The 25,434-nt window shown below is 37.6% G+C and overlaps 2 protein-coding genes and 1 pseudogene across 2 annotated transcripts in view; 1 reads left to right on the top strand and 2 right to left on the bottom strand.

Annotated features, from left to right (window-relative positions):
* Window positions 1–4,357, top strand: part of dpy19l1l (dpy-19-like 1, like (H. sapiens)) — a 28,523-nt gene extending 24,166 nt beyond the window's left edge. Inside the window, exons 21-22 of the mRNA XM_067600606.1 lie at window positions 118–243; window positions 555–4,357. Of these exons, the coding sequence (XP_067456707.1) occupies window positions 118–243; window positions 555–726 (298 nt within the window). The 3' untranslated portion in view covers window positions 727–4,357. The remainder of the gene's footprint in view (window positions 1–117; window positions 244–554) is intronic.
* A 5,125-nt stretch (window positions 4,358–9,482) lies between these two features.
* Window positions 9,483–15,931, bottom strand: LOC137190879 (uncharacterized; annotated as a pseudogene).
* Window positions 15,932–17,552: 1,621 nt separating this feature from the next.
* Window positions 17,553–24,456, bottom strand: LOC137190883 (fucolectin-1-like). Its single transcript, XM_067600602.1, has 6 exons — window positions 24,296–24,456; window positions 21,079–21,146; window positions 20,242–20,536; window positions 19,865–20,019; window positions 18,571–18,853; window positions 17,553–18,383 (listed from the first exon to the last, which is right to left on the bottom strand). Exons 2-6 carry the CDS (start codon window positions 21,140–21,142, stop codon window positions 18,233–18,235), a joined length of 948 nt encoding a protein of 315 aa, XP_067456703.1. The 5' UTR covers window positions 21,143–21,146; window positions 24,296–24,456; the 3' UTR covers window positions 17,553–18,232.
* Window positions 24,457–25,434: the final 978 nt, after the last annotated feature.

The following is a 25,434-nucleotide window of genomic DNA, read 5'->3' as shown; positions in this document are numbered from 1 at the left end:
CACCAGATGTCTTCAGGAATCTACAAGTCACAGTTACTCTTGACTCAACCCTTCTGGACTTACAATGAGACTCAAGTTGTCCTCCACTGTGTCTGTCATTGTATTGTTTCCTTGCAGGGAGAGAACCAAGCTGGTCTACTCCATGTACAGCCGCATGTCTGGAGAAACCGTAAAGAGGAACCTGATGAAGCTCGGAGTGGACTTCTTCGTCCTGGAGGATTCGTGGTGCACCAGGAGAACCAGGTACCTCAATAGTGCACATTGTTACCTGTGATCATTTGGTTTTTCTAGATTTTAGGCTTTTAACTGTTGCTTTTAGCCAGAGAGAAGTGGTTCAAAACTAAAAAATCTCCTCCCACACACTGTCAGCACTTAGGTATATTTATTCAGTAGCTACATTTCAGTCCTTCATCATGCACATAGAATTACAAATAGCAAACTGGAATCTTGTAATTTTGTTCAAATGCTGCACAAATTGTCCCTATTTCTGATTGTTTTCCTCTCTCCCTCTTTCTCTCTCATTCATTGTTCTTCTTCCCTCTCTCTTCGCCCAGACCCGGGTGCAGTATGCCAGAGATCTGGGATATTGAGGATCCCCAAAATGTCGGTAAAATTCCTCTCTGCACCCACATGTCCAGGAACTCACGGCCTCACTTCACCACAGTCTTTTCCAATGACATTTACAAAGTTCTCAAAGTCCCCAAAGTCACCAAAGATCTCAGATAACAGCGTGGGATGGACTGGTTCTGCGCCAAACTTGCTCTTTTTCACATTTTTTTTTTCGGTCTGTCACTGCCGTTGCTGCTTTTTACTTCCCAAAACTCAAACACACATAGTTCCCCTTTTTTGCGGTGCTCTGATTGACTGGGCAGTGGACTAATATTGGTCGGACTCGCCAAAACAACTTGTAACGGTTTTCGGTATTTATGACTTAAAGAAACCCCTGATTCACTACATTTTGCCAATCAACCCTATTGCTGCATCTTTCCCCCTGTTCCCATTACGCTCCAGTTGGTGCCCAAGTGAAGGCTAAAAGTTGTTGTAGCTCTTCATGTAGCTTGCTGCATTGGTTCTGTTACAAAGAATCCCTATTTTAAGTAACATTGTGTCCTCAGAGATGCTGTTCATACATCAGTATTGTTTTTATTGCTGTTTAGAATTGATTTTCTGTGATTCAAGCTTAAAGGGGACATATCATTACACATTTCCAGGTCTGTATTTTTATTCTGGGGCTCTACTGGAATATCTTTGCATGATTTACAGTTCAAAAACTCATTTATCTTGTACTGACTCTTCATGCAGCCTCTCAGTTCAGCCTCTGTCTGAAACCACTATGTTCTGATTGGCCAGCTCTCGGAAGCTGCCCTTCTTCAGACTTTCACCAGTTCCGGTGGCTATGTAAACCAATAGTAGTAGTAGGATTTCACTTCTTTTTCTCGTTTTTTTTTTTTTTTAACTCAAATAAAAACTTCTCAAACAAATGCATACATGTTCAAGCCCAAATCTGATCAGAAATATGTGAGCGGACAACATGAACAACCCATTGAACAACTTTAGCAACAAAGGTAATGGAACAGATGGCCGTTTGTGGGCATGTGCGAACAATCTGACATCATTTCGGTGGGGAAGTAGGGAACTTAGTAACTTTGCAAACTTTGCCCTGGCTTTTGACTCAAATAAAGCATTTTTACATATGTTCATCTCATGTATTGGAACTTTGACCACATAAACATCCAACATCATAACAGTATCAAAATAACATAGATAGAAAATCACAATAAGCATGATATGTCCCCTTTAAGAAGTACATTTTGTCTGACAGGACCAATCCATGATGTCCACATACTGTGAAGCAATACCCTTTGCAAACTGACTTCTTCTGTTGTTATGCACAGTGTTGTCCTCTAAAAAGATTTTTCAGTAGTATACTATTTTTATAATTTATTTGTGTGAGTATTTTTATGCAAACCTCAAGGTGTTGAGACATTTTCTTTAGAAGCGAAGAACGTTTTAAGAGTCTTTGGAATCACAGGGGAAATTCCTGTTCATGTGTTTGGAAGCTTTTAAAAACCTTTTTCATACATATCATTCAGTATTGGCCTCTAGATGAAATTCAGTCGATCCAGAATGAGATTTTTAACAAAAGTTCACTTTTGTTCTTACTTCAGTTATACTTTGAAAGTAAGAATTTCTTTATGGCGAACCATTTGCCGTTTTTGAATTTAAAACCATTTCAACTTTATGTTGAAAGTTTTTCCCCCAGCTGTGCCATGTAACAACTTTTTTTTGTAAATACCCAAACATTTGTTTTGTAAAATACCAATGTACGGCCTTTAAGAGGTGTTGTTATTGTTTTTTGCCAAAGGAAGTCTGATATTAAAGTTTTGTATTTGGGGTACTGTAGCACATGCGAGATATGTTTTTAATGTGTGAAAACCATCAGTTCTGTGAGTTCTGTAACAGCCAATCCAAACTATTCATAGCAATGAATGTTAATGGTAGCAGTCTGTGGGTCTGTCTTCTGCCCACATTAATGACTGTTTAACAGAATAGTTCAACATTTTTGGAAATAAGCTTACTTTCTTGAATAGAGTTAAGATGAGAAGATCAATACAATTCATGTCTGTACACTAAATATGAAGCCACAGCCAGGAGGCAATTAGCTTAGCCTAGCATAATGACTGGAAACGGGGAAACAGCTAGCTTGGTTCTGTTCATAGAAAAATGCCAGCACCTCTGAAACTCACAAATTAACACGATACATCTCTTTTTTTTCATCTGTACAAAAACAAAAGTGTAAAAACAAGTTGTGGTTTTAAGTGCTGGATTGTTTCTTGGCTGGGTGCAGTAACTTCCTGGACACCCCCACTCCTAAATATCACATAACAAGTGATATTTAGGGGTGATGGTTGGTAGGTGGATTTTTTAACCTTTGGACAGAGCCAGACCAGCTGTTCCCCTGTTGTTTCTAGTATTTATGCTAGGCTAAGCTAACCAGCTGCTGGCTGTAGCTTCATATTTACTGAACAGGCACCAGAGTGTTATCGATCTGAATGAGCATGTTTTTAAAAAGATGTCAAACTATTCCTTTAAGTACATTTTGTAGGTATTCACAGTTTTAATGAGCACATTCTAAAGAATCTCTTTACAAAAGTTGAAACAGTTTTGCTGATCACATTCATAGCTTGTACTGTCAAAAAGTGTCCTTTACATCCACTGCAGGTAAAGATAAGCAGTGGCACCATAGCTGCCATGTAGTCCTGATAATGTCAGACTTGGTTTAAATTGCAGTCACATCCCCACCTGTTTAAATCATACACAACACATTTTAAATGTTTGTCCATTGTTGCTGCCAAAGCTTGATGCCACTTTTCAGATTTAAGGCAGCAGCTGCAAAGCTTTACAACACACAGAATCTCTTTAATTCAGATTTTTTTAAAAATTATCATTCTAGAAATGAACAGAATAAGACAATATACAGAGTGATTGTCTTAAAATGATTTGAACAGCTGTGTCTTTTTAAAGGAATAGTTCGACATTTTGAGATTATTTGTGCTCTTGCTGAAATTTAAATTAGGAAATAGGTACCACTCATGTCTGTATGCTAATTATGAAGCTAGAGCCAACAGCTGCTTAGCTTAGCTTAACATAGACTGGAAACGGGAGGAAACAGCTAGCCTGGCTTAAAGGTAACAAAATCCATCTACCAACAACTCTAAAGTTCACTAAATTCTGTTTGTTTAATCTGTACAAAAACAGGCAAGTTGTGGGTTTACGGGGCATTATGTGCTGGAGTAATGTACAGTGACACAAGACTTTAACAAGTTATTGTCCCTGGTCAAGAAACAGTCCAACACAAGTCCCCATTAAACCATTTTGTTTTTATGTATGAATTAAACAAACGAAAGATGTTATTTAGTGAGCTATGGAGGTGCTTGGATAGAGTCAGGCTAACGGTTTCCCTCTGTTTCCAGTCTTAGCTAAGCTAAGCTAACTGCCACCATGTTGGAAGAATGGCAACAGGAGACTTCTTCCTCATGTGAAAACGTGAATTTAAGTGGCCACCACACAGATGTTTGGTAGCATCTTTATCAAAGGGATGTTAGCAAATTTTCTGATTCATGTTGACTCTTCCAACATGATGGTGTGTCTTTCACAATCATCGGTCACTGTATCTAATGTTTCATGATGGACTTCTGTTCTAAAAATGCAGCAAGTTCTCTCTTGGCTTTAATGTATTTTTTGTGTAAGAACTTGCAACTGGTTGAAATCATTTCAGTGCAACACACCTTGGTGCAGATCATTGATTGGGCACCATGATGCTGTGAAAGAATGAATTAGATTGGTGAGATGTTTTTTAAACAAACATGCACTCAGAAAGTGCTTCTGTGGTGAGATCAAACGTGCCAGAGCGAGCGGCTGAACAAATCATACAGTACACATTTCATCTGTTACATTTTGTGCATTTAATTGCAGAGCTGTTGGTTTATGTACTACGCCTATAAAAACTGAAGATTTCACAGTGTAGAAGTGGTCTTGTAAGTCAAGTGCTTGTTTTTAGGAGGTGGGGCTGTTGTCACACCTCCTGGTACATTTTGACATAAATAGTTTATTCCTGTCACAGGCCTAGGTGTGTTTCAGATGTCTTTTATAATATTTGTCTATTTTGTCTGTATTTAAAAAAAAAAAAATATTTCTCATCACCACCACTGCTTTTGTATCTTAAATGTATGTTTGAAAAATGTAATTGAGTGATTTTGCTTCTTAACTTTTCTGTAACCAGGAATGTTTTGCACATAGCAGTTATTAAGCCTTATGGACTTAAACCATGTCGCAGATGTTTTTGTGCAAAAATGCAAAAAACCTCCACTGTTGAAATTGTCTTATCAAAAGTATTTATATCTACTGTGACACAAAATTATAATAATTAATTCTACATTTTACACCACGAAAGGACAAGATGACTGAGTCAGTTTGAATACGTCTTGGAAATGCACTCAGATGTCTCAATTACAGCAAGCAGAGAGACTAATTAATTAACACTAATTAAGTAGCTGATTGGCCGCCATCTTTGTTTTGATTTGGAAAAGAGAAGCGTAACTTGTGAAATGAGCTAAACATCTTTTAATCATTCAGTGGACAGAATAGTTTTTCATCCAGATGGTTAGAAGAGTCATTGGGGATTCTGGAAAAACAACAATAAGTGTTTTTAAACAACCTTTAGGGTTTATCAGACATTATCAGTTCATAATAACATCATGAGAGGCGCAAACTAGAGCTAATGTTAAAGTCCCCCTCCACAAACATAAAATGTGTTTTTCTTCTTGCTCCATCAGTTGGATGTTTGAGCTTTACTGTGCAGTTTGTTTTCACATTCATCTGCTGAAGGAGGAAAAAGTTTCTCTGTGCTTGTGTCATCACTCCTAGTTTGGAGCCATTTGTGGTCCAGTAAGCAACTTACACAAATGTGATGTGGATTTTTAAACAAGGGAGAAGGAGGAGAGGCCTTATTTCTAATTAGCTAAGTGAACTTGTTTGTGGAAAAGCTGCATAAGACACAAATTATTATTCAAACCAGAGTTATGCTATATGTCTTCAAACATGTGTGGAGGATCTTAAACCTTTTATACACTGCAGTTTATCACCAACAGTCCTTAAGCGTACCTTAACACTTGTTGAATCCACTGTCTGTTATCAGCTTTAACATGAGACCACTTGCAAAGAAAAAGTATAGTATTGACTCAGAGCTTAACTACTAACCATGACTCAACACAGAAATAGCTGACCCCGGCATAAATCAAACTTTCAAGTGTTATCAGAAAAGAATCATACATACATTTTCTGCCAGCATTAATTGAAAAGGTCTTTACTACTGCCCTCTACTGGCTCAGACAGGATCTAACACTGATCCATTTAAAATGGACAAACAGAATACTGATTCCAAAGATAAAGTTAATTTTACATCAAAATAGAATAAATACATAAACAACAATCTCTCCCCTTCTCTCAAACTGGTTGGACATTGGAAAAGTCTTTGACACAGCATCGCAGTTTCTACTCAGCATCCCATCAGTCTTATTGCATTGAGCTTGCATCTGGCTTCTGACAGGGTTCTGTGTCACATTTAGTTGTGTTCTAATATCAAGTGTTTTATGATCCAGACCAACATGTCAGGCTCAGTATTGTATGTACAGTATTAAAAAGACAGCTCAAAACAGCATTAGAAATGAAAATACACTGTAGATAAAATATGGTGGTTGTAGACTGATATTAATATTGCGTTCATGTTATCTGGGATTGATGGCAATGATAGCAAAGATTCCCATGTTTACGACTTGCAAGCGTTCATGTTGTCAGACAACTTAAGATGGTTGTATGATTAAAGAGTTGGTTTAATCACTATGAACAACAGACTTTGACTAGGTGTGAGGTGTCCCCCTTTGCTACATTTTCAAGTACTTCCATATTTCCCAGTTTCCCAGTCAAAATTACAACTTGCAATTTGTTGAGCCATTTACAATTTGGAATCTTGCAATTCTGAGTAGTCCAATTTGACATGAACGCCGCATTATACAGGGTTATACAGGGAATGAATGGGTTTGCACACAATTTCACTGGTTTCTCATGCTGAGAATCAAATTGAAGCTAAAGCCATAATTCTGATCCATCTGAGTGCATATAACAGTATCTGCAGATTAAGTACATCTTAAACTTAATCCAGTCTAGAGCCATACACCTCCACCTTGCACAGGGTCAGGTACTCACGTCTTCCAAGGATGACTATGTTAATGTAACGACCATTCATCCCGTTACACTGGAATTCAACAGCAGCACTTGCTGGGATGTTTGTGATCACAGCACACCTGGCAGAAGAAACAGAAATTACTTAGTTGACTCTGCAAAGATTTGCTAAAAAGTAGTAAATTCCTTTTTTACCACAGGTGTTACTTTCAGTTCCATACAATCTGCTGTATTGTAAAGATTGGAGATATGGTGTCATAAACAGGGCATCACAGTTTTTAATGTCAAAATGATAAATTAATATTTAGCTCCAGTCTGGCAGGGAATGTTTGATAGAGATAAATATTCTCCCTCCTGTGGTACCAATGTGCTAAGCTCTGACTAAATCCATTTGACTGACTTTTAATAATATTGTTATTGTAATTGGGGCTGTGAACTACCTGGGATTGTTGTTGCCATTGTTTTCAAGAGAATCTCCAATGCGGATCTCAGCTCCATTGAGTCGATGTGATTGTGCATCTCTGTTGGTTATCTTAACAGAAAACACCTTATGGGTTTTCCCCAGGAAAATGAATACAATGATGACTGTGTGGCTTTTCCTTGGACTGCCAGATTCTCTCCTGCAAAAACGTGGAGTAGAGTTTTTTTTCAGTGTTATATTCATAATAAAGTCCCAACAAATTGTGGATTTTCTGAAATGTGGCTGTGGAGTTGGAAAGATGTGGGTTTTACTAGTCAGGGAGGGTCTAACCAGAGAGACTAGTGAGTTGCATTTTGAAAACTGCAGGATCCAGTGTTTTTGGAGCTTTACTCATAGTTGTCTTAGATATGTTGGATATATTTTTAATCTGTCTCTGGCAAGCCCTTCAGCTTTATGGAAGTGCAATACAAAATGCTGTTTCCCTGTGGAAAATAGCTGTTATTTACAAACTTTGGCCAAATAGCAATTTGGTGCACTCAAGTAATAGGCTGTGTTGTAACTTTTTCAGAGATCACATCATTAGGTTCAGCACCATGGACAGCGGTCTACACTGCTGATGGACTGATTTGGGCTGAACTGAAAATGTTTGTTGTCCTGTTTCCTCATTCAGTTTTGTTGTAGATATATGAAAAAAATATATCACATGAACAATAAGAACATCTTGGTCCTGAATCTGTAACAGGCTGTCTAGCCTACATGGTCCATAATAGCATATTGACTGTTCATGCCCATCCACATCCTTGGAAAATAAAGACCTTGCAATACTTAAATCTGCTGTGGGTCTTGTGGGACTTGCAGACTGGACGGTCTGATATCAACCTCTGATCTGTGAGTTATATAGTGATTAGTTGAGAATAAATATCAGTCACATTCATTTCATCTACACAACATAGTATGGCTCAAATTCCCACCAGTTGGGGCACGGTATCCATAAACCTCCACTTTGCAGTCTCAATCCGGGCTTCTGAGTTCAAGACTTCTTTATGACATGCACATGGAAAGCAGTGCATCAATGAACTTTGAAGAAAAAATGCATGATCAGTAACTTATATATCATGTTTGTGTGACTCCTGTGTGACACAAGTTTCACCCCTCGTCAGTCTCACTTCCCTCTATAAGAATGACTTCTGGCAAAGATCTGGCAAGACATCTGCTCTAGACATGTGATTGCAGTATAAAAGCATCATAGATCATAAGATTAAAGGCAATTAAATGAATTACTTTAGTTAAACAGGTGTTTAATAAACCTGATACATAGTCTAACAATTCTATTCTATTCTATTCTATCTGCTGTATTGGCCAGCTGATTAGTATTGCAATCTCTGCAGGCAGAGGGAATAGTATCCACAGGCTTACAGGTTAACAAGCACTGAGACTACTGTCTGTTAACTGTCTATTTTGATAACAGTACAAAAGCCAAACAGGCAGGATAAGGAGAGAGCTTTTGTCAGCTTTTTTGTGTCAGACTTTAGAGAGTGAGCATATGGCTATTTCCTGGAGGCAGTTTTTACCAATGTAGACCTAGTACAAATTTAACTCAATTAACAGTTGTTAATGTCTTGCCAGCGCTAATGTATTAAATAAAAGGGGAGATTTTTGAGGAACAGCTATGGCCTGTTGGTTAACCAACCCTGCTTCATTTCCTTCTTCTTCCATCTAAATTTAGCTTTGACAAGGCAGGACATTATGAAAAAATGTTCAAATGTAAAAGTGATGAAAGAAACAAACGAGAAATAAAGAAACATGATATAAAATCTTGTAGTAAGCGCCCTTCAAAATATGTTACATTACACCTTTGAATACATAAATTCTAGTTCACTCTTAAATGTGTGGGTCTGTTGCTCAGCAATTGCAATGTTTCTGTTCAGGATGTCTGGTTGGAAAAATATCAGATAGAATGAAGAGGGCACAGCTCAATGTAGTAAAAAGACAATTGGGTATCATTTTGAATAGTCAGTTCCAACTGAATGATACCTATTGTAACATAAAAAGTAGAAAAACTCATAAAACAAGTCAGTCCCACCCCACAGTCTCTTGCACACCTAATACTGGTAAACCAGCAGTAAACATGCCAGCAGGTTTGCTCACTAGTGGAAGAGCTAGCACAGGTCTTAGAAAAAGTTATATATATCTGTTAAATTTACAGTCATAACCAAATAAATTAATTAAAGTACAACAAAATGTATCACTCAATTGTGGTAGATTACACTAACCGTAAAAAAACCCAATAATGATGAAATCAAAAGGACAACACAGAAGGCTGTTTCAATGATTTTTTTTATTTCAGCAGCAATGACATCCATAGTATTAAGCAGCAGAGAGGGCAGTGACAGTACAATGACAAGTTTAGTATTAAAAATTGCAACTCAACAACAGCATTAGACATGAAAAAGCAGACCAAATACAAAAATGTTGTAGACAGGCTGAAGTTTCCTTTATACACAGATAAGACAGAATATGCTTCAGTTGAATCAACAGTGAGAGGAGACAGGGTTTTTCTGACATGAGCTGTGTCTGAATTGCTCCTTATTTGCTTATTTTGAGCCTCTTCTGACTTAATCCAAGATAGAGCCATACACCTCCACCTCACACAGGCTTAGGAACTCTTCTTTGTCTGGGATAACTATGTTAACATAGCGACCGTCCATCCCGTTACACTTGAAATCAGAGACACCATCAGCAGGGATGTTTGTAATCACAGCGCACCTGGAAGAACAGATATTTATTAGTTGACTCCAACAAAGATTAGTCGAATACCATAAATAGACAATTCATTTTCAGCACACTCAAATGTCTAGTTTGGCACAATGCACATTTCTACTACTTTTCAACACCACATACATGAAGAGCAACATAAAACAGTGTTTTGTAGACCTAAACTCTTGGGTTTAGATGTTTTTTACATGTTTTTCATAAACCTGCAATTATTGAATGTTTGGCCACTTTGATGCAGCACAAGAACTTAATACTTAAACACAACACTAAGTTGTCATGGTGAACTTGTGAGTGAACAGTTGTCTACTCTTCCTGTCTACACAGAGTAACTGACATTCATTTGAAGTTGTGTTTTTGTCAACCTGACATATATATGTTATATATGTTTTGGTTCACTAACTCCTGAGGGAAATATGCTCATTAGCTGTTAAATGCTCCACTGTGTTCATCATCTAGTTGCTAACCTTTACTGTTTGGTGCTGGACAGTTAGTGTGCAGTCGGTTTATCAGTGTTTTTTTCGGCATCTGGTAACATCTAAAATAACTAATGAGAGCGGTAAAAGTGAACCACAACAGACAAGTTGAGGGCCATAAAACCAAAACAATGAACTGAAAGATGCTAAAAAGCTCCATAGAGCTGAGTGGAAATGCATTTGGGTGATAATTATCTGTGGGTTAATCACATTATACATGGTAATTTCATTAATTGTTAATATAACAAGACTTAGAGTCTGCAGCAACACTAGGGAATTCCTGAGCCTGTGCTTTGTGCATTCGTGTCATATCAGGGTTATCATAATTACTTGTAAATAGCGTCAACCTCCAAGTTGTAATTACGACTGGGATCTTTAATCAAAGTCTGTTGTTTATTGTAATAAAACTCAAATTTAATGGATAAAATGTAACTTTGTCAAGTTGTTAACATAGGAATCTCTCCAATCTTTCCCATCCATCAGCATCAGCACAGTGGTTCTTTGAGCTAAATATTAACATCTCTATGCTGTCATTGACAGTGTTAAACTGTTGTTGTGTAACAGATGGCATATTTACATATCATACATATTATCATCTTCACTCTCTTAGTTTAGCATGTTAGCATGTCACCATTTGCTAATTGGCACTAAACACAAAGCTGAGGCTGCGGTAATGTCATTAGTTTTGCAGGCACTTGGTCATAAACCAAAGTTTTTTTCTGTTGTTTTTATTGACTCGTACAGAGACTCTCTGGGTGACGTGCACTTTAAATAAACTGAAGTTGAAGTTGAAATTGAAATTTTGACCTGATGATGGTGCAATAGAGGAGAAGTTAAGAGAACACAAGAGTTAGGTGCTCATGTAGTGTAACTAATCATGTCAGTTTACAGGACCGTTGTGACTCAGAACAGATAATGTAGCCAGCTGCCATCTCCCATCCTTTATATTAACAGTCTGTGAACTACCTGGTATTGTTGTTGCCATTGTTAGAGAGAGAATCTCCAATGAGGATCTCAGCTCCATCAAGTCGTTCTGAGGAATCATCTCTGTTGGTTATCTTAACAGAAAACACTTTGTGTGTTTTCCCCAGGTCTAGTCGCCACCAGGGACTGATGTCATTGTTTGTGTGAGTGCACGACGCCTCTTCCCACTTGCTGGCATGATTTCCATCTATGGCATTATATGCTATGCCAAATGAATGCAGTGATGACTGTGATGCTTTTCCTCGGATTGCCAGGTTCTCACCTGCAAAAAGAGCATACATGTATGACTTCTAATTTCCTATGAAATACAGATGCACATGATTTCTTGCAATGTTCAATTTCAGTACCCTTATGACTCAACAAAATGTGTTTCATTTGCACCTGCAGCCATAATTTCAGATACAAGATAAATGTAGCTTGTAAGCACGGTCACATAATAACAAATACTACGAAGTTAAAAGAATAGTTTGACAATTTCGGATATAAGCTAATTCAGTTTCTTGCCAAGAGTTAGATGAGTAGATGGATACCACTGTCATGGTTGTATGTTCAATATGAAGCTACAGCCAGCAGCTAGTTAGCTTAGCTTAGCATGAAAACTTGAAAAACATGGAAACAGGGAGCCTCTAAAACTCACTAAAAACATGTTACATCTTGTTTGTTTAATCTGTACAAAAACCAATGTGTAAAAAGGACTGTTAACGATTTTTGGGGGGGACCGTGGATATATTATAAGAGCTGGCGCCGCTGCTCGGTCTTGCAGCCAATTTTTCCCAGTGGCCACTTGTGGTTTTGCAGTGAAAAATCCCCCTGCGGCCCAAAAAGCATTTTCCCCATAGACCACCATTGTAACAGAGACATCTGTAAAACTGTTGACAAGACACTTCAAACTGCAAACGTCAATTATGACTCTTTCTATTATGAACTTTTGATCCATGGAGGTTTTATATTTGTAAAACTTTCCTCAAGCCGACAAAAGCGATTTAAAAACCTGTGACGTCATCACAATGTAAAGTCTATGGGCTAGCAGGAACTCGCAGGCGGGGCCATTGGGGGAAACAGTACTGCGCATATTCAGTGGGTTGCACAATGCAGAAACAAACCCGGAAGCTAGAAACTTTTTTTGGCGTATGTGCCAGCCAAGCAATTCCTGTAGGACTGAATGGGGCATGTGGGGCCATTTTGTGGTTTGGTGCAGTAACTTCCTGGAGTCTCCACTTGTTGCCTGGGAAACTTGAGGTAAAGACAAGACAGATTTGTTACCTCCAGACAGAGCCAAGCTAACAGTTTTCCTCTGTTTCCAGTCTTTATGCTAAGCTAAGCTAACCGTCTCCTGGCTGTAGCCTCATATTGAACAGCCAAATATGAATGTGGTATTGATCTTCTCATCTAACTCTCAACAAGAAAGCGAATAAACATATCACCCTAAATGAAATACCCCAATACAATAATAAAACCCCCAAGTAAGATAAGAATTACTGAATACTGTGTTCACATCTATGTAATAGCTCAAAATCTCACCAGTTGGGGCACGATAACCATAGACTTCCACTTCGCAGAGTGTAAGAATCTTTTTTGACCCAGGTAGAATCAAAGTCACATAACGTCCCTCTACACGATCGGTGAAAGTCAGAGTGAATGATTCACCTGCAGCCATTTCAGAAATTGTGCCAACCCTAACAGAGAGAAAGCGAGATGGAGAAAGACAGCAGGACATGAATTATATGTTATATATTATATTAACACTAGAAGGCTGTTTTCACATTCATCTGTTGAAAGTGGAAAGTTCATCTGAGCCCATTAAGAATCAGATTTTAAGAGATGGGCCTACGAGCATGATTTGTGACATCACAACTAGTTTGGAAGCCAATCCTGGTCCAATATTCAACTTACACAAGTGTGATGTGGGAACCTGAAGCCTCCAGTGCACAAACACTGAGAATGGGCTTTACAGTGAAATACAAGACATGATGTGTCCAGCAGTTAAACTTTTGAAATGAACAAAATTAGCATAATCATAGATTCTAGACACTTTTGATAAGTGTCCCTTAACAGAAAGTCATGCGACATTTTCAATTTATACTTCGGTGAAAAGTTTCAGTTGTCTCCATGGTAACCAGATGCTATAATCTAGCCGGCTTGTTGTTAGGGACCAAGCCCAAAAGGCAGAAGACTACTCTAAAACAGTAGTCCTCCCCTAAGGGCGAGGACCGTATTGTTTTTTGTGTGTATCTAAAACTATGTGGAAGCAGTAAATGTTCAAAAAGGTGTGGGTTCACTCACACTCTTCATTCAAATATAACAGTATTTTTCTGTGTCCAGCTGCAGTTACTTGTTGTCTCTACACACCTGACAGTACACATGTCAATCTAACTTTCAAAATAAAAGCACACCACACTTGTAAGAAATATCCCTCATTTTTAAAAAGCAAAATGATCTGATCCCAACGGGCCAGAGTGCGAGGTCCCGACCAACGCTGCTTGCAGCTTTAATTGCATTATATTATTACAACCGGGATTAATTAAACAATACATAACAAATTATCTAAAGGTACAGACCAAAATATCAATAAGGAAGTTTAGTGAAAACTACAATCTCCATGGCTACGTTAGGAACACTACCCAATCACATTGCGCAACAAAATATGATGATGTCCGCGATATAACAAGCAACATAAACTGTTAGGTAAAATGAGTAAAGATGAAATATAAGTGTAAAGGTAAAAGAATATTTACTCACATCGGGTTTGCTGTACCATTTTCATCTAAAGAGTTTCCTATGTGGATCTGCAGCCCGTTGATCCTGTGTTCACAGCAGTCTCCTCTGTTGGTGATGGTGATGGAGGTGACGATGTAGGAGTCCAGCAGGTCCACTCTCCACCAGGGGTCAGTCTGTTCATCAGTGTGGGTGCACGAACCGGCCGCGAAAGTGGAGTCACGGTTTCCATCGATGGCGCTGTAGGCAGATCCAAACATGTGCTCATAGCGGTCTGACTGTGTCGCTTTTCCACGCAAGGCCACATTTTCTATGAATGAGACACGTGTAAAACACGTAAAATATATAATGGAAAGTTGCAACTTGTTAAGTGCATCAACTGATCATTTGCACAACTGTAACTCATCCAATAATTACTCTATCTATCTATACCAAACTTCTAAACCACAAATCTTTTTTTAAATTCACAAATACCTTCTCAGTCATTAATAAATGGGTGATTAATCCTTAATGAAACTTTCAGAGAGCAGAGAGAGTATATTCTTCAGGTTTTAGACCATTTGTTTATGGAGAAAAAACATTTACAATCACACCATTATGGTCCCATGCTACCTAAAAAAGGAGAATATGACATTTATGAATAGTGATTTTTGAAGTTTTGAATATATACGGATCAACTGTAACCAGGAGCATGCTCTACAGTAGGTGCAAAAATGTGTATCAGCTGCACAAAAATAGAAAAAGTTGAAATATTTGTATTTTTGCATGTTCTGGTGTTTAGGGTTTTTTTTACTGCTTTTACTGGTTTTATTGCTTTACACAACTGCCGTAATGGGTCAAATTTGATCTGAACATTATATAATGCTTAAAAAATCTCTGTCCTGTAACCCCTCGCTTCACACTTCTCATATTTTGTGCAGTTAATCCGTGATAAAAGATTAAGGTCCATTCAGTTCACCTTAATTTGTAAAGATTTCTGGCTTATCATACTGTTAACTTTTCTTGATGAAAGAACAAACCAACATCTAACTCCTTGTTTTTCTAAAATGTATGTTTTCCAGTATATATGACACATAATTGTCAAATGTCACCAATGTTTTTCTTTTCAGAAATTTGTGCAGCTGCCTCTGGTGTTTGTGTCTGTGAGGTTTTATAATATGATTTCATAGATATCATACTTACGATAAGTGTAAGCTGAGCATATCCCCAGGATGAGGAGCAGAAGGAAAATGCTGAGTTTCATCATTCTGATTGAGACAGATGACAGTCATTAATACGCTATATTTAAGAAATTCACACTTATTATCCTTATTAATACTGTTAGTTGTGTGTGATGATGTGGGTCAAATGGGACATCGTAAGATTTAACTAAGGAGGAGCAATTATAACAGTAATAATGAATGTGACACTGGAGATTCAGAAGGATTTGAAATGAGACTATGCTGGAAAAAATACCACCCTTCCCATTGCACAAAGAGAGGCCAATTTCACATTTAGGTATTTTATTCAAATTATCATTATTTTCTTCCTTATGCTGCTGAGATATACAGGCAGTGCACATGCAGTGCACATGCAGTGTAAAATGTTTTGTAAAGTATTATTCTCAGGTAGTGAAAAGTGAGTCAAGAGAGCCTGGATACTTAGAACTTGGTCTACTAAGATGATCTGATGCAGAAAGAAATGAAAGGTGTTACCTGGAGACCCGGACACAGCGAGCGCTTTCTTCCTGGAGTCTGATGATTCAACTAAAAAGGCATCAAATCCTGTAAAACAACACACTGCTGTGCTCTTTATATACATCTTTTTCCTCACTTCTACATCAGTTGAACCATATCCTACCAATCATCAGAAATCAGTTCATATTCATGTCAACAGTGTCCAATCATGTTGCACTGGTTTACTCCCATGTGCATGTATTTCACTTCCCTATTTGTGAATTAAATATGAGAGGTTATCCAAGTGCATGGCAACAAGTATACCAAAGATCACACAATACAAACCAATTTTCTTACCAATAAAGCGTGTATAACTTTGATCAAATCAAAATAATACAATAACGCTCACTCATTTAGTGGTGTCACTGGGTGCCGACCTCAACCGCTGCATGCTAGGGTTTGATTAAAATGAATCATTTAAATTGCTGTATGCAAATAAAAAACAGATTATTAAAATGTAATGATGTGATATACACACAAAGACATTCACATATAATAGAAACACTTACACATACACATACACTCAGCTATACATCAATTTAAAGTGAACAAACACTTGATAATAGCTTCTACAATACTCTTCTAAAAACTCAAGACATGTTAGACATAATGGGGGTTGGAAAGGCCACTACAAAACCAAAAAGAAGCAAGCCTGCTGGGTTTTAAAGAAAGTGGAAAGGATTGGTTGAGCATGGGTGAATAATTTGAAGTCTTTAACTGGTAAACAGAGTATAATACAGAGTTATAATTAACCACTTCAGTGCATATCAGCAAGACAACTGTAACTTCCTACACTAAAGGGGTTTTGCAGTGCTCCCTCACCAATGTGAGAAAAATAGAAGAAAATAGTGGCTGCATGCCTTTCTCTATGTGCAGGTGTGCAGTGCTAGGTGCAAACTGTGGGCATCCTTGACACTTAAATTACAGTGCACCCCTGAGATGTCCCCAAAATATCAGACAGGTGCAGGCAAAGAATAAAAATCGTATAAAAACAATAACCAAACATTCAGAAAATGCTTAGTGGCAAATTTTTACTTTGCACAATGTTGACATTCTCTTGAACTTCTTTGTTTTTTGCTAGTACCACTTGAATCTTTGGGTGTGTCAACATCCCAGTGTTCTGCTACTTCCCTTTTTTATGATCTGAAAACACACAAACACATCAAATTCTCTACAATTTACTTGCATCTGTACCTATGAATATTATGGTATTACAGTTGGTGTTATACCTTATTCAGATCATGGGCCATATGATTATTAATATTGATTTAAATGGAAAGGCTGTGAATGGTTGGACAAAAAGTCTCTGCCAGTTATATTTGGCAAAACTCTGGTGTTCGGCTGTCACTTGTGCTATACAAGATACAGCGGTTCCAAGTTTGACCTCTGAGATTACTTCTTCTTCTGAGTAGCTCTGCTTCAACGAGCTAGATTGCACATCTCTGTGTAGCTCGAAAAGTCTAGAAAGGACAGAGATGAAACTCCCTCCACAATATTTTGTTACATCTATTCTCAAAGCTGCAATCCTGATATTTACACTACACTGAATTACATTATCATGTGCAATGTGAAAGTGTCACTCATAGTGACAAACATAATTATCACTGACAGAGCCTATTAGCCTGTTTTGCTTCTTGTTTTGGTTTTACACATTTATATGGTTTACTCCCTGATAGGCTCCGATAAACCCACAATACACTTAAGAGAGAAAAGACAGGAGCACACTGATTGATATGCAGCCTTTAATAATGCAAGCAGACTAATGTTTCAACAGTACCAGGTCTACATCAGAATCAAAGAGGACAAAGGCATAAGGCAAACACACATATATAGTCAACTTAGGAGAGATGTACATTTGTTATTGGGTAGAAGGTTGAACAGGAATTCAAACATATTGGTAATAGATTAAAAGGTGGGAATTGCCAGAACCAATGTCCAGGTGCCAAACCCATACATTAAAAACAGAAAAACAAGAATTATGTGAAATCAAGCGTAAAAGGTTCATGTTTCACAGACACCAAACTAGAGCTAAAAGGAGATTGGTATTGGATTCACATTCAGCCTGCAGGTAGATACATGACTCCAAATGAATGCTAATGTTGTTTTATATTGACAGGATGTGTGAATTGGCAACTGTTTGCTAACATATTAGCCACAACAATTTTATTCAGCTAGATGATGTTGTCAGGTCTGTGTTTGTCAGTTTATTTTGGAATTATTCTGCCCCCTAGTAGTCAAACATTTATTGATGCAGCTTTAATGTGATCTAATCATATGTTGTCTCTAATGATGTCAATGTCATAAGTTAAGCTTAAGCTATGATTTTAACCAGAATCTGTAAAAGAGCATCAGCTATAGATACCAGCTATGTAAATTGTCATTGTTATACATTTTAAACCTTGTCAGATCTAATCCAGTCCAGAGCCATACACCTCCACCTCACACAGGACCAGGTAGTCCGTTCTATTAGGAATGATTACGTTAACATAGCGACCGTCCATCCCGTTACAGTCAAACGTTAGGACAGAACCTCCAGGGCTTTCTGGGATCACAGCACACCTAGGAGAAAAATAAATTATTTTGTGTACTTATTGAGTGATCAGTTTAATAAATGGATAAGCCTATTCATTTTTGGTTTTAAAGGTTAATATAAATATAAGTTACTGCTAACAAACCCAATGACAAATATCCATTAATGACCAACTTTTAGTCATAGTAGTATTTTAATTAATGGACTCTAGGGTACCTGGGATTGCTGTTGCCATTGTTCACAATAGAATCTCCGATGCGGATCTCAGCTCCATTGAGTGTATATGAGTAATAATCTTCTGTGACTATCTTAACAGAAAACACTTTATAGGTTTTCCGCAGGTCCAGTCGCCACCAGGGACTGGGTATGTATGTTGTGAAAGTGCAGGAGCCGTCTGCATAGTTGCTGTCAGGATTCCCATCTATAGCATGATATGCATCGCCAAGATATGAATACAATGTTGACTGTGAGGCTTTTCCTTGAAGTGCCAGGTTCTCTCCTGTACAAAAGGACACAGTTGCAAACATCAGCACTGATACCTAGTTTTCCTTGCTATCTCTAAAACAAAGTGGCCCCAATTTGTGGAACCTAAAAGTCAAAACTATTTGCACATTGTTGTCCTTTCCAGTAGTGGTAAACAGCAGTGAAATATGGAGAGTTTCTATATAGTTGTGCAGATGCTTGTTGCAAAACTTGAAGGATGCACCAGCAGTTGGCAATAGAAAATGTGCCAGATTTTATGTTGTGTATCAGTGTTTATTTTTTAAAGTGTTTATTTTTCCTATTATTATTCAACACATTTGCAAACCATCAAACATCTCAGCAACTTTTGAGAAATATTTTCTTCATATGATTTATCAGTTCTTATGTCCTATGAATAATTTAAAAGATGTTCATCATTTTTTCTAAATAAACCAGCTGACTGGATACTGCTGAGTCTCACTGCGTTCCCATTTACACCTGGTATGAACATGTGTTCTGAATCTGGATACATTATCTGAATAAAAACTTTCAATTCATGGGTTTTGCATTTATAGCTGGTATTAAAATGCATTCTGGTTTTTTGTCAGTTGTGCACACATTATGATCATATAATATTTTTTCAGAGATCACATCATTAGGTTCAGCACCATGGACAGCGGTCTACACTGCTGATGGACTGATTTGGGCTAAACTGAAAATGTTTGTTGTCCTGTTTCCTCATTCAGTTTTTTTTGTAAATATATGAAAAAATATATCACATGAACTGTAAGAACATCTTGGTCCTGAATCTGTAACAGGCTGTCTAGCCTACATGGTCCATCATACCATACTGACTGTTTGTGCCTGTCCACATCCTTGGAAAATAAAAACCTTGCAATACTTAAATCTGCTGTGGGTTTTGTGGGACTTTCAGACTGGACAGTCTGACATCAAACTCTGATCTGTGAGTATATAGCGACTGAGTAGTTGAGAATAAATACCACACATTCACTTCATCTATACAACATAGTATGGCTCAAGTTCTCACCAGTTGGGGCACGGTACCCATAAACCTCCACTTCACAGAGTGTTAGAGTCCTTTGTGAACCAGGTAGAAGCACAGTCACATAACGTCCCTCCACACGATTACTGAAAGTCAGAGTGAATGAATCCACAGCAGAGATTTTAGAAATTACACCAACCCTAAAAGAGAAAGAGATACAGCAGCTCATTAATTATGTTCTGTATCTACTTGGTGGTGTCTGACAGTAGCGTCATTCTTAAAGAATCAGGTCGTTGTGACTGGGCTGACTGGACCGAGGTTGAAGGTTTAATCCTTAAAACTGACATTGAAATCCTGCAAAAGAAAATGATGATCAAAGTTCAGTTTCTTTGGAAGATATAAAGGTACAGAGTTGCACTCACACTGGGTTTGTGGCACCATTGCCCTCTAAAGAGTTGCCGATGTGAATCTCTGCTCCATCAATCTTGTCTGCACAGCAGTCTCCTCTGTTGGTGATGATGACAGAGGTGACGATGTAGGACTCCAGCAGGTCCACCCTCCACCAGGGGTTGGGCTGTTCCATAGTGTGGCTGCATGAACCAGCTGAGAAACTAGATTCACGGTTTCCATCAATGGCATTGTAGGCAGCCCCAAAAACATTCTCCGTTCCCTGGGAGCAGTGTGACTGAGTTGCTTTGCCACGCAAGGCCACATTTTCTATGAAAGAAATACACACATGTTTTCCCCAAAGCTTAATGTTGGTTATTACTGTAGAGGCATTTATATCACACCTGAAAACCTCTGTATGCCCATCCTGTGATCTGCATTAGTGTGATTTAAAGAATTTTTAAGGCCTGTCAGTGGTGTGTCTCTAGGGATGTCAGTTGGTCAGTTGGTCTGTCCACCACTTTGACCGTGACTGATTTGTATAAGATTTGTATAAGGTTAAAAAATGCACAAATTATTCTTACCATGTTGGTTTAGTGCTCCTGAAATTGTCTAAATGTCCCTAGATTTTTGATAGTGGGAGCAAAATTTACCCACCAAAAGTTTCTTCAGTTGTGACAGAACAGGTTTATATTGACAGTACAGCAATCTTATCATACCTCCACCTTTTCTAAATTGTATATAATATATTAGCCATTATTAAAATACATATAGATATTAAATTACAGCACCAGATGTGTATTTTGAGAAATTTGATGATTTGATGTTTTAAGATTAACACATAAATACAGATATTCCCCCATCATACTTACGATAGGTATAAACTGAGTGCATCCCCAAGAGGAGCAGCAAATGAAATAACACACTGTGATCCATAATTCTAGTTGAGACAAACAAGAGAAAGATTCATTGATATAATTAAAACTGCAAGTGACATTTCAAGCACATTTTGACTATTTGAACTTCAAGAAGAACAAGAAAAAGATGAAAGAAGAGAGATGTGAGAACTTTTCTTTTCTTTTCTTGTAAAATGTAAAAATATTTTTCATGACTCATCAGTTACATACATTTATCCATCATACAAAAACACCTAACTGTTAGTAGGGTGGGATTTGAGCTGAAAAAAACTGTTTACATTTGGCTGTACAGTAAACATATACACCAGTTGCTCCACTGTAGTATTTCTGACAAAGTAGCTGACCGAAGAGTGTTTGCTGTAGTGTTAAACCGCACTTGCTGCTACAGTGATGACCACAGGTGTTGCCAAATCAAACAGGACTGAAATCTTAAGTTATTTATTTTTTTGTGACTATACAATATACCATGTGTCATGATGAATAATCAGTTATCTGTACATTCAAATAGCCTACTATTTGCAACTGTTGTATTCTATTGTGTTCAAACACGTCTTAAAGTTACACTACTCTGCAAATGGCAAGAATAAAACTAGCAGGGATTTGTTGGCAATCACTTTTCATGCATCTTCACTGTCTGTCTATGTGGTACTAAATTCTCCTTAATCTATGTTGTCTTTAATGTACCCCATCTATCAACATTAGAAATAATTCGACATCTTATTTAATTCCATTACATTTGACACCTATTTAAACTGTATATTATCAATATGTTAGATTATTGGTGTGTTAATTGCTACTGGAGATATGAAAGATTTTACACACAGACAAAAAAAGTTCTACAGGCTTTTGCAGGGTAACATCACTGAAAGGATATAAAGACTTTTTTTAAAGAATACAGAATGGTGCAGAGGTTTTTTAAATCCTTGTCTCTGATTGGCTATACTTGCTGTACTGTATGTCATCCATCATGTGTTATTTATGAGCACCAAATGCAATACAAAGTTGAAAATGTTTAAACTTGAGCAAAAAATTTGCACATATCGCAGCATTTCATGAATGTACCTGATGAACATACAGGCAAAGGAGAGAGACTGGAGGGAAATAAAAAAGAACCAGAGTTCCTGGTGAGTTGAGTTCAGTCAGAGGCTGAACTGAACAAAAACACACAGACACACTCCCACAGACACGGCCGGTACCTTCTGTTTCTAGCTACAGTGAAGGGATACAGTGGCTCTTGTTTCTTGTTTCTGATTGGCTAATTTTGCTGTACTGTATGTCATCCATCATGTGTTATTTATGAGCACCAAATGCAATACAAATCTTTTATGTGGCGCGTTTACATACAAAGTCAATGCAAAGACGCAAATTTGTGTCCGAGCGAGTTGAAAATGTTTCAACTTGGGCAAACAGGATTGCAGCTGGAGTTCCTGGTGAGTTGAGGTCAGTCAGAGGCTGAACTGAACGCGAACACACAGACACACTCCCATAGACATGGCCGGTGCCTTCTGTTTCTAGCTACAGTGAGGGGATACAGTGGCTCTGTTATGCTTTGGGGGGCATTTTGCTGGCATGGTTTGGGTCCACTTGTCCCCTTAGAGGGAAGGGTCACTGCAAATCAGTGAATGAGTGATTACCTTTATCCTATGATGAAACATTTCTAATCTGATGGGAGTGGTCTCTTCCAGGATGACAATGCCCCAATTCACAAGGCGCGAATGCTTTGATGAGTATGAAAATTATGTGAAACATATGCTATGGCCTTTACAGTCACCAGATCTCAACGCAATTGAACACCTATGGGAGATTTTGGACTGACATGTTACACAGTGCTCCCCACCATCATCATCAAAACACCAAATGGGGGAATATCTTTTTGAAGAATGGTGTTCATCCCTCCAGGAGAGTTCTAGAGACTGTAGAATCAATGCAAAGGCTGAGGAAAAGACGCAAATGAGGGAAACATGGACGCAATTTAGAGACTTGGCGTAGCCTACTTCCTATCCTGGCTTCAAGACAGGAGCATGTGGATTATCACCATCTGATGAGGGACCTTAGGGCTGATCCTGTCAGGTTCAAATTGTACTGTGATTTGCACTGTGCGTCTGTTGTTGAAAATTCATAGTATAATGCAATTGTTTTTGATTATGTGTTGAAGATTTATGATGTAATGCATATATACTCTCTAAGCATACATATATTCTTTAAGTGCATATATACTCACGTACTCTTAATGTACTAGATATATGTTCTTTATTTGATTTCTCTATTCATATATTTTGAAGCCCATATAGCCTCTCTTGTTTTTGAAACTGTTTAACTGACAAGACACAGAAGTGGAGTTGGTGAGGGGCAGGGTGCCCCCGCCACTAGACAAAATCAATAGTCTACCAAGCATAAACAGACAAAGTAAATAAACCTGTGAACTACTCTTTAATATTTAACCAGTGATATTTTAGGGGAGTTACTAGGATAAATAAGAAAAGACCAATGAGAGGATCTGAGGTGTGTTCACATCATATCATTCTAAAGTATAAATCAGATTGTATTGCCTGACAATGTTAGTTGCTCTGCGCAGAATAACTCGTCTTTGCATGTTGTCAATTCAATAAAGACCTTACACTTTTCTGAAAACTTGCCTCTCAGTTTGTGTTTTGTCTCCAAGGTTAACTCTACCACAGGTCGCATGGAAAAAAGTGCTAGACAATTCAACTCTAGCAGAGGACAAGCGTGTGCGTGAGATCAGCATGACTGGTATTCTGATGATTTATGTTACCTTGTCGAAAAATGCTACCATAGTGCAAAATGATTTTAGTATTTTCTTTAAAATTGGCTGAATGACTGTACTAAAATAAAAGAGTAATAGTTATGTTTACCCATGTTAACCATGCCTGCATCTCCCTACCTTCCCAATTGCTCCCCAGTGAACAACCACTTTTTGTTTGGTGTGAACACAGCATTACAGGTTACTCCTACACTTTGCTGTTGTGGAGTGAGACATGTAGTATTCACTTTTAGCGAACACATTTTGTACTTCAAAGTTTGCTCTTTAGGACGTTTTTCCATTTAATTCTACTAAGTCTGATAATCATTGGCCCAGGTCAGTAAAACAGGATACAACGAGATGGATTGATGAAATAAATAAAATGAGAGAAATGAGAAATCAAATGCTTACCCTGATTCCTGGTTAGCTGATACAGGCTTTAGAAGCTAGGAACTTCTTAATTGTTGGACAGAGATCAGTTTTCCCACTAGCCCTGTAACCACATCTGTTGATCAAAAAGTAAGCTCTTTATATAAAATCTCCCCAATACAGTAGATCATTAATAAAAATCACATCCATCTCAGACACTATCCAATGATATCACATCATGAGGTCAACTCCCATGCGCATGTATCATACTAAACAGGCAAAATAAGGAGAGAGCTTTTGTCAGTGTCAGACTTTAGACTGCGAGCTATGGCTATTTCCATGTATATTTAGTTTTGACAAAGCAGGACATTATGAAAAAATGTTCAAATGTAAAAGTGATGAAAGAAACAAACAAGAAATTAAGAAACAAGAAATAAAATCTTGCAGTAAGCGCCCTTCAAAATATGTTAAATTACACCTTTGAATAAATAAATCTAGTTCACTCTTAAATGTGTGGGGCTGTTGCTCAGCAATTACAATGTTTCTGTTCAGGATGTCTGGCTGGAAAAATATCAGGTAGAATGAAGAGGGCACAGCTCAATGTAGTAAAAAGAAAATTGGGCATAATTTTGAATAGTCAGTGCCAACTGAATGGTACCCATTGTAACATAAAAAGTAGAAAAACTCATAAAACAAGTCAGTCCCACCCCACCGTCTCTTGCACACCTAATATTGGTAAACCAGCAGTAAACATACCAGCAGGTTAGCTCACCAGTGGAAGAGCTAGCACAGGCCTTTAAAAAAAGTTATATATATCTGTTAAATTTACAGTCATAATCAAATTAATTAATTAAAGTAGCCTACAACAAAATGTATCACTCAATTGTGGTAGATTACACTTTAACTGTAAAAAATCTAGTCATCAGTCAGACCAATAATGATGAAATCAAAAGGACAACACAGAAGGCTGTTTCAATGATTTTTTTTTTATTTCAGCAACAATGACATCCACACACGGTAAAAAAAAAAAGGTTATTTCAAAGAAATTGACTGTATTATTTTGCTTTTCTTTTTTTTTTCTACATTAAGTGTAAATGCCATAAAAACACAGTAAATTATTTTTATTAAAAATATTCACCATAAAATAAAGGCTGTAATTAAAAATTAAACAAAAAAATTAA

This window comes from Thunnus thynnus, chromosome 10, assembly GCF_963924715.1.
Source record: "Thunnus thynnus chromosome 10, fThuThy2.1, whole genome shotgun sequence".
Taxonomy (NCBI): domain Eukaryota; kingdom Metazoa; phylum Chordata; class Actinopteri; order Scombriformes; family Scombridae; genus Thunnus; species Thunnus thynnus.
The sequence above is the reverse complement of the archived record's forward strand: the minus strand, read 5'-3'. Positions and strand labels throughout refer to the sequence as shown.

Excerpts from the sequence above, each read along its gene's own strand:
- LOC137190883 (XM_067600602.1), bottom strand. The coding sequence starts at position 21,142 with ATGGATCACAGTGTGTTATTTCATTTGCTGCTCCTCTTGGGGATGCAC. Across the intron at positions 20,020-20,241 it reads AATGGTGCCACAAACCCAGT|GGTTGGTGTAATTTCTAAAA; the intron begins GTGAGTGCAACT and ends TTTCTCTTTTAG. Across the intron at positions 18,384-18,570 it reads AATGGCAACAGCAATCCCAG|GTGTGCTGTGATCCCAGAAA; the intron begins GTACCCTAGAGT and ends TTTTTCTCCTAG.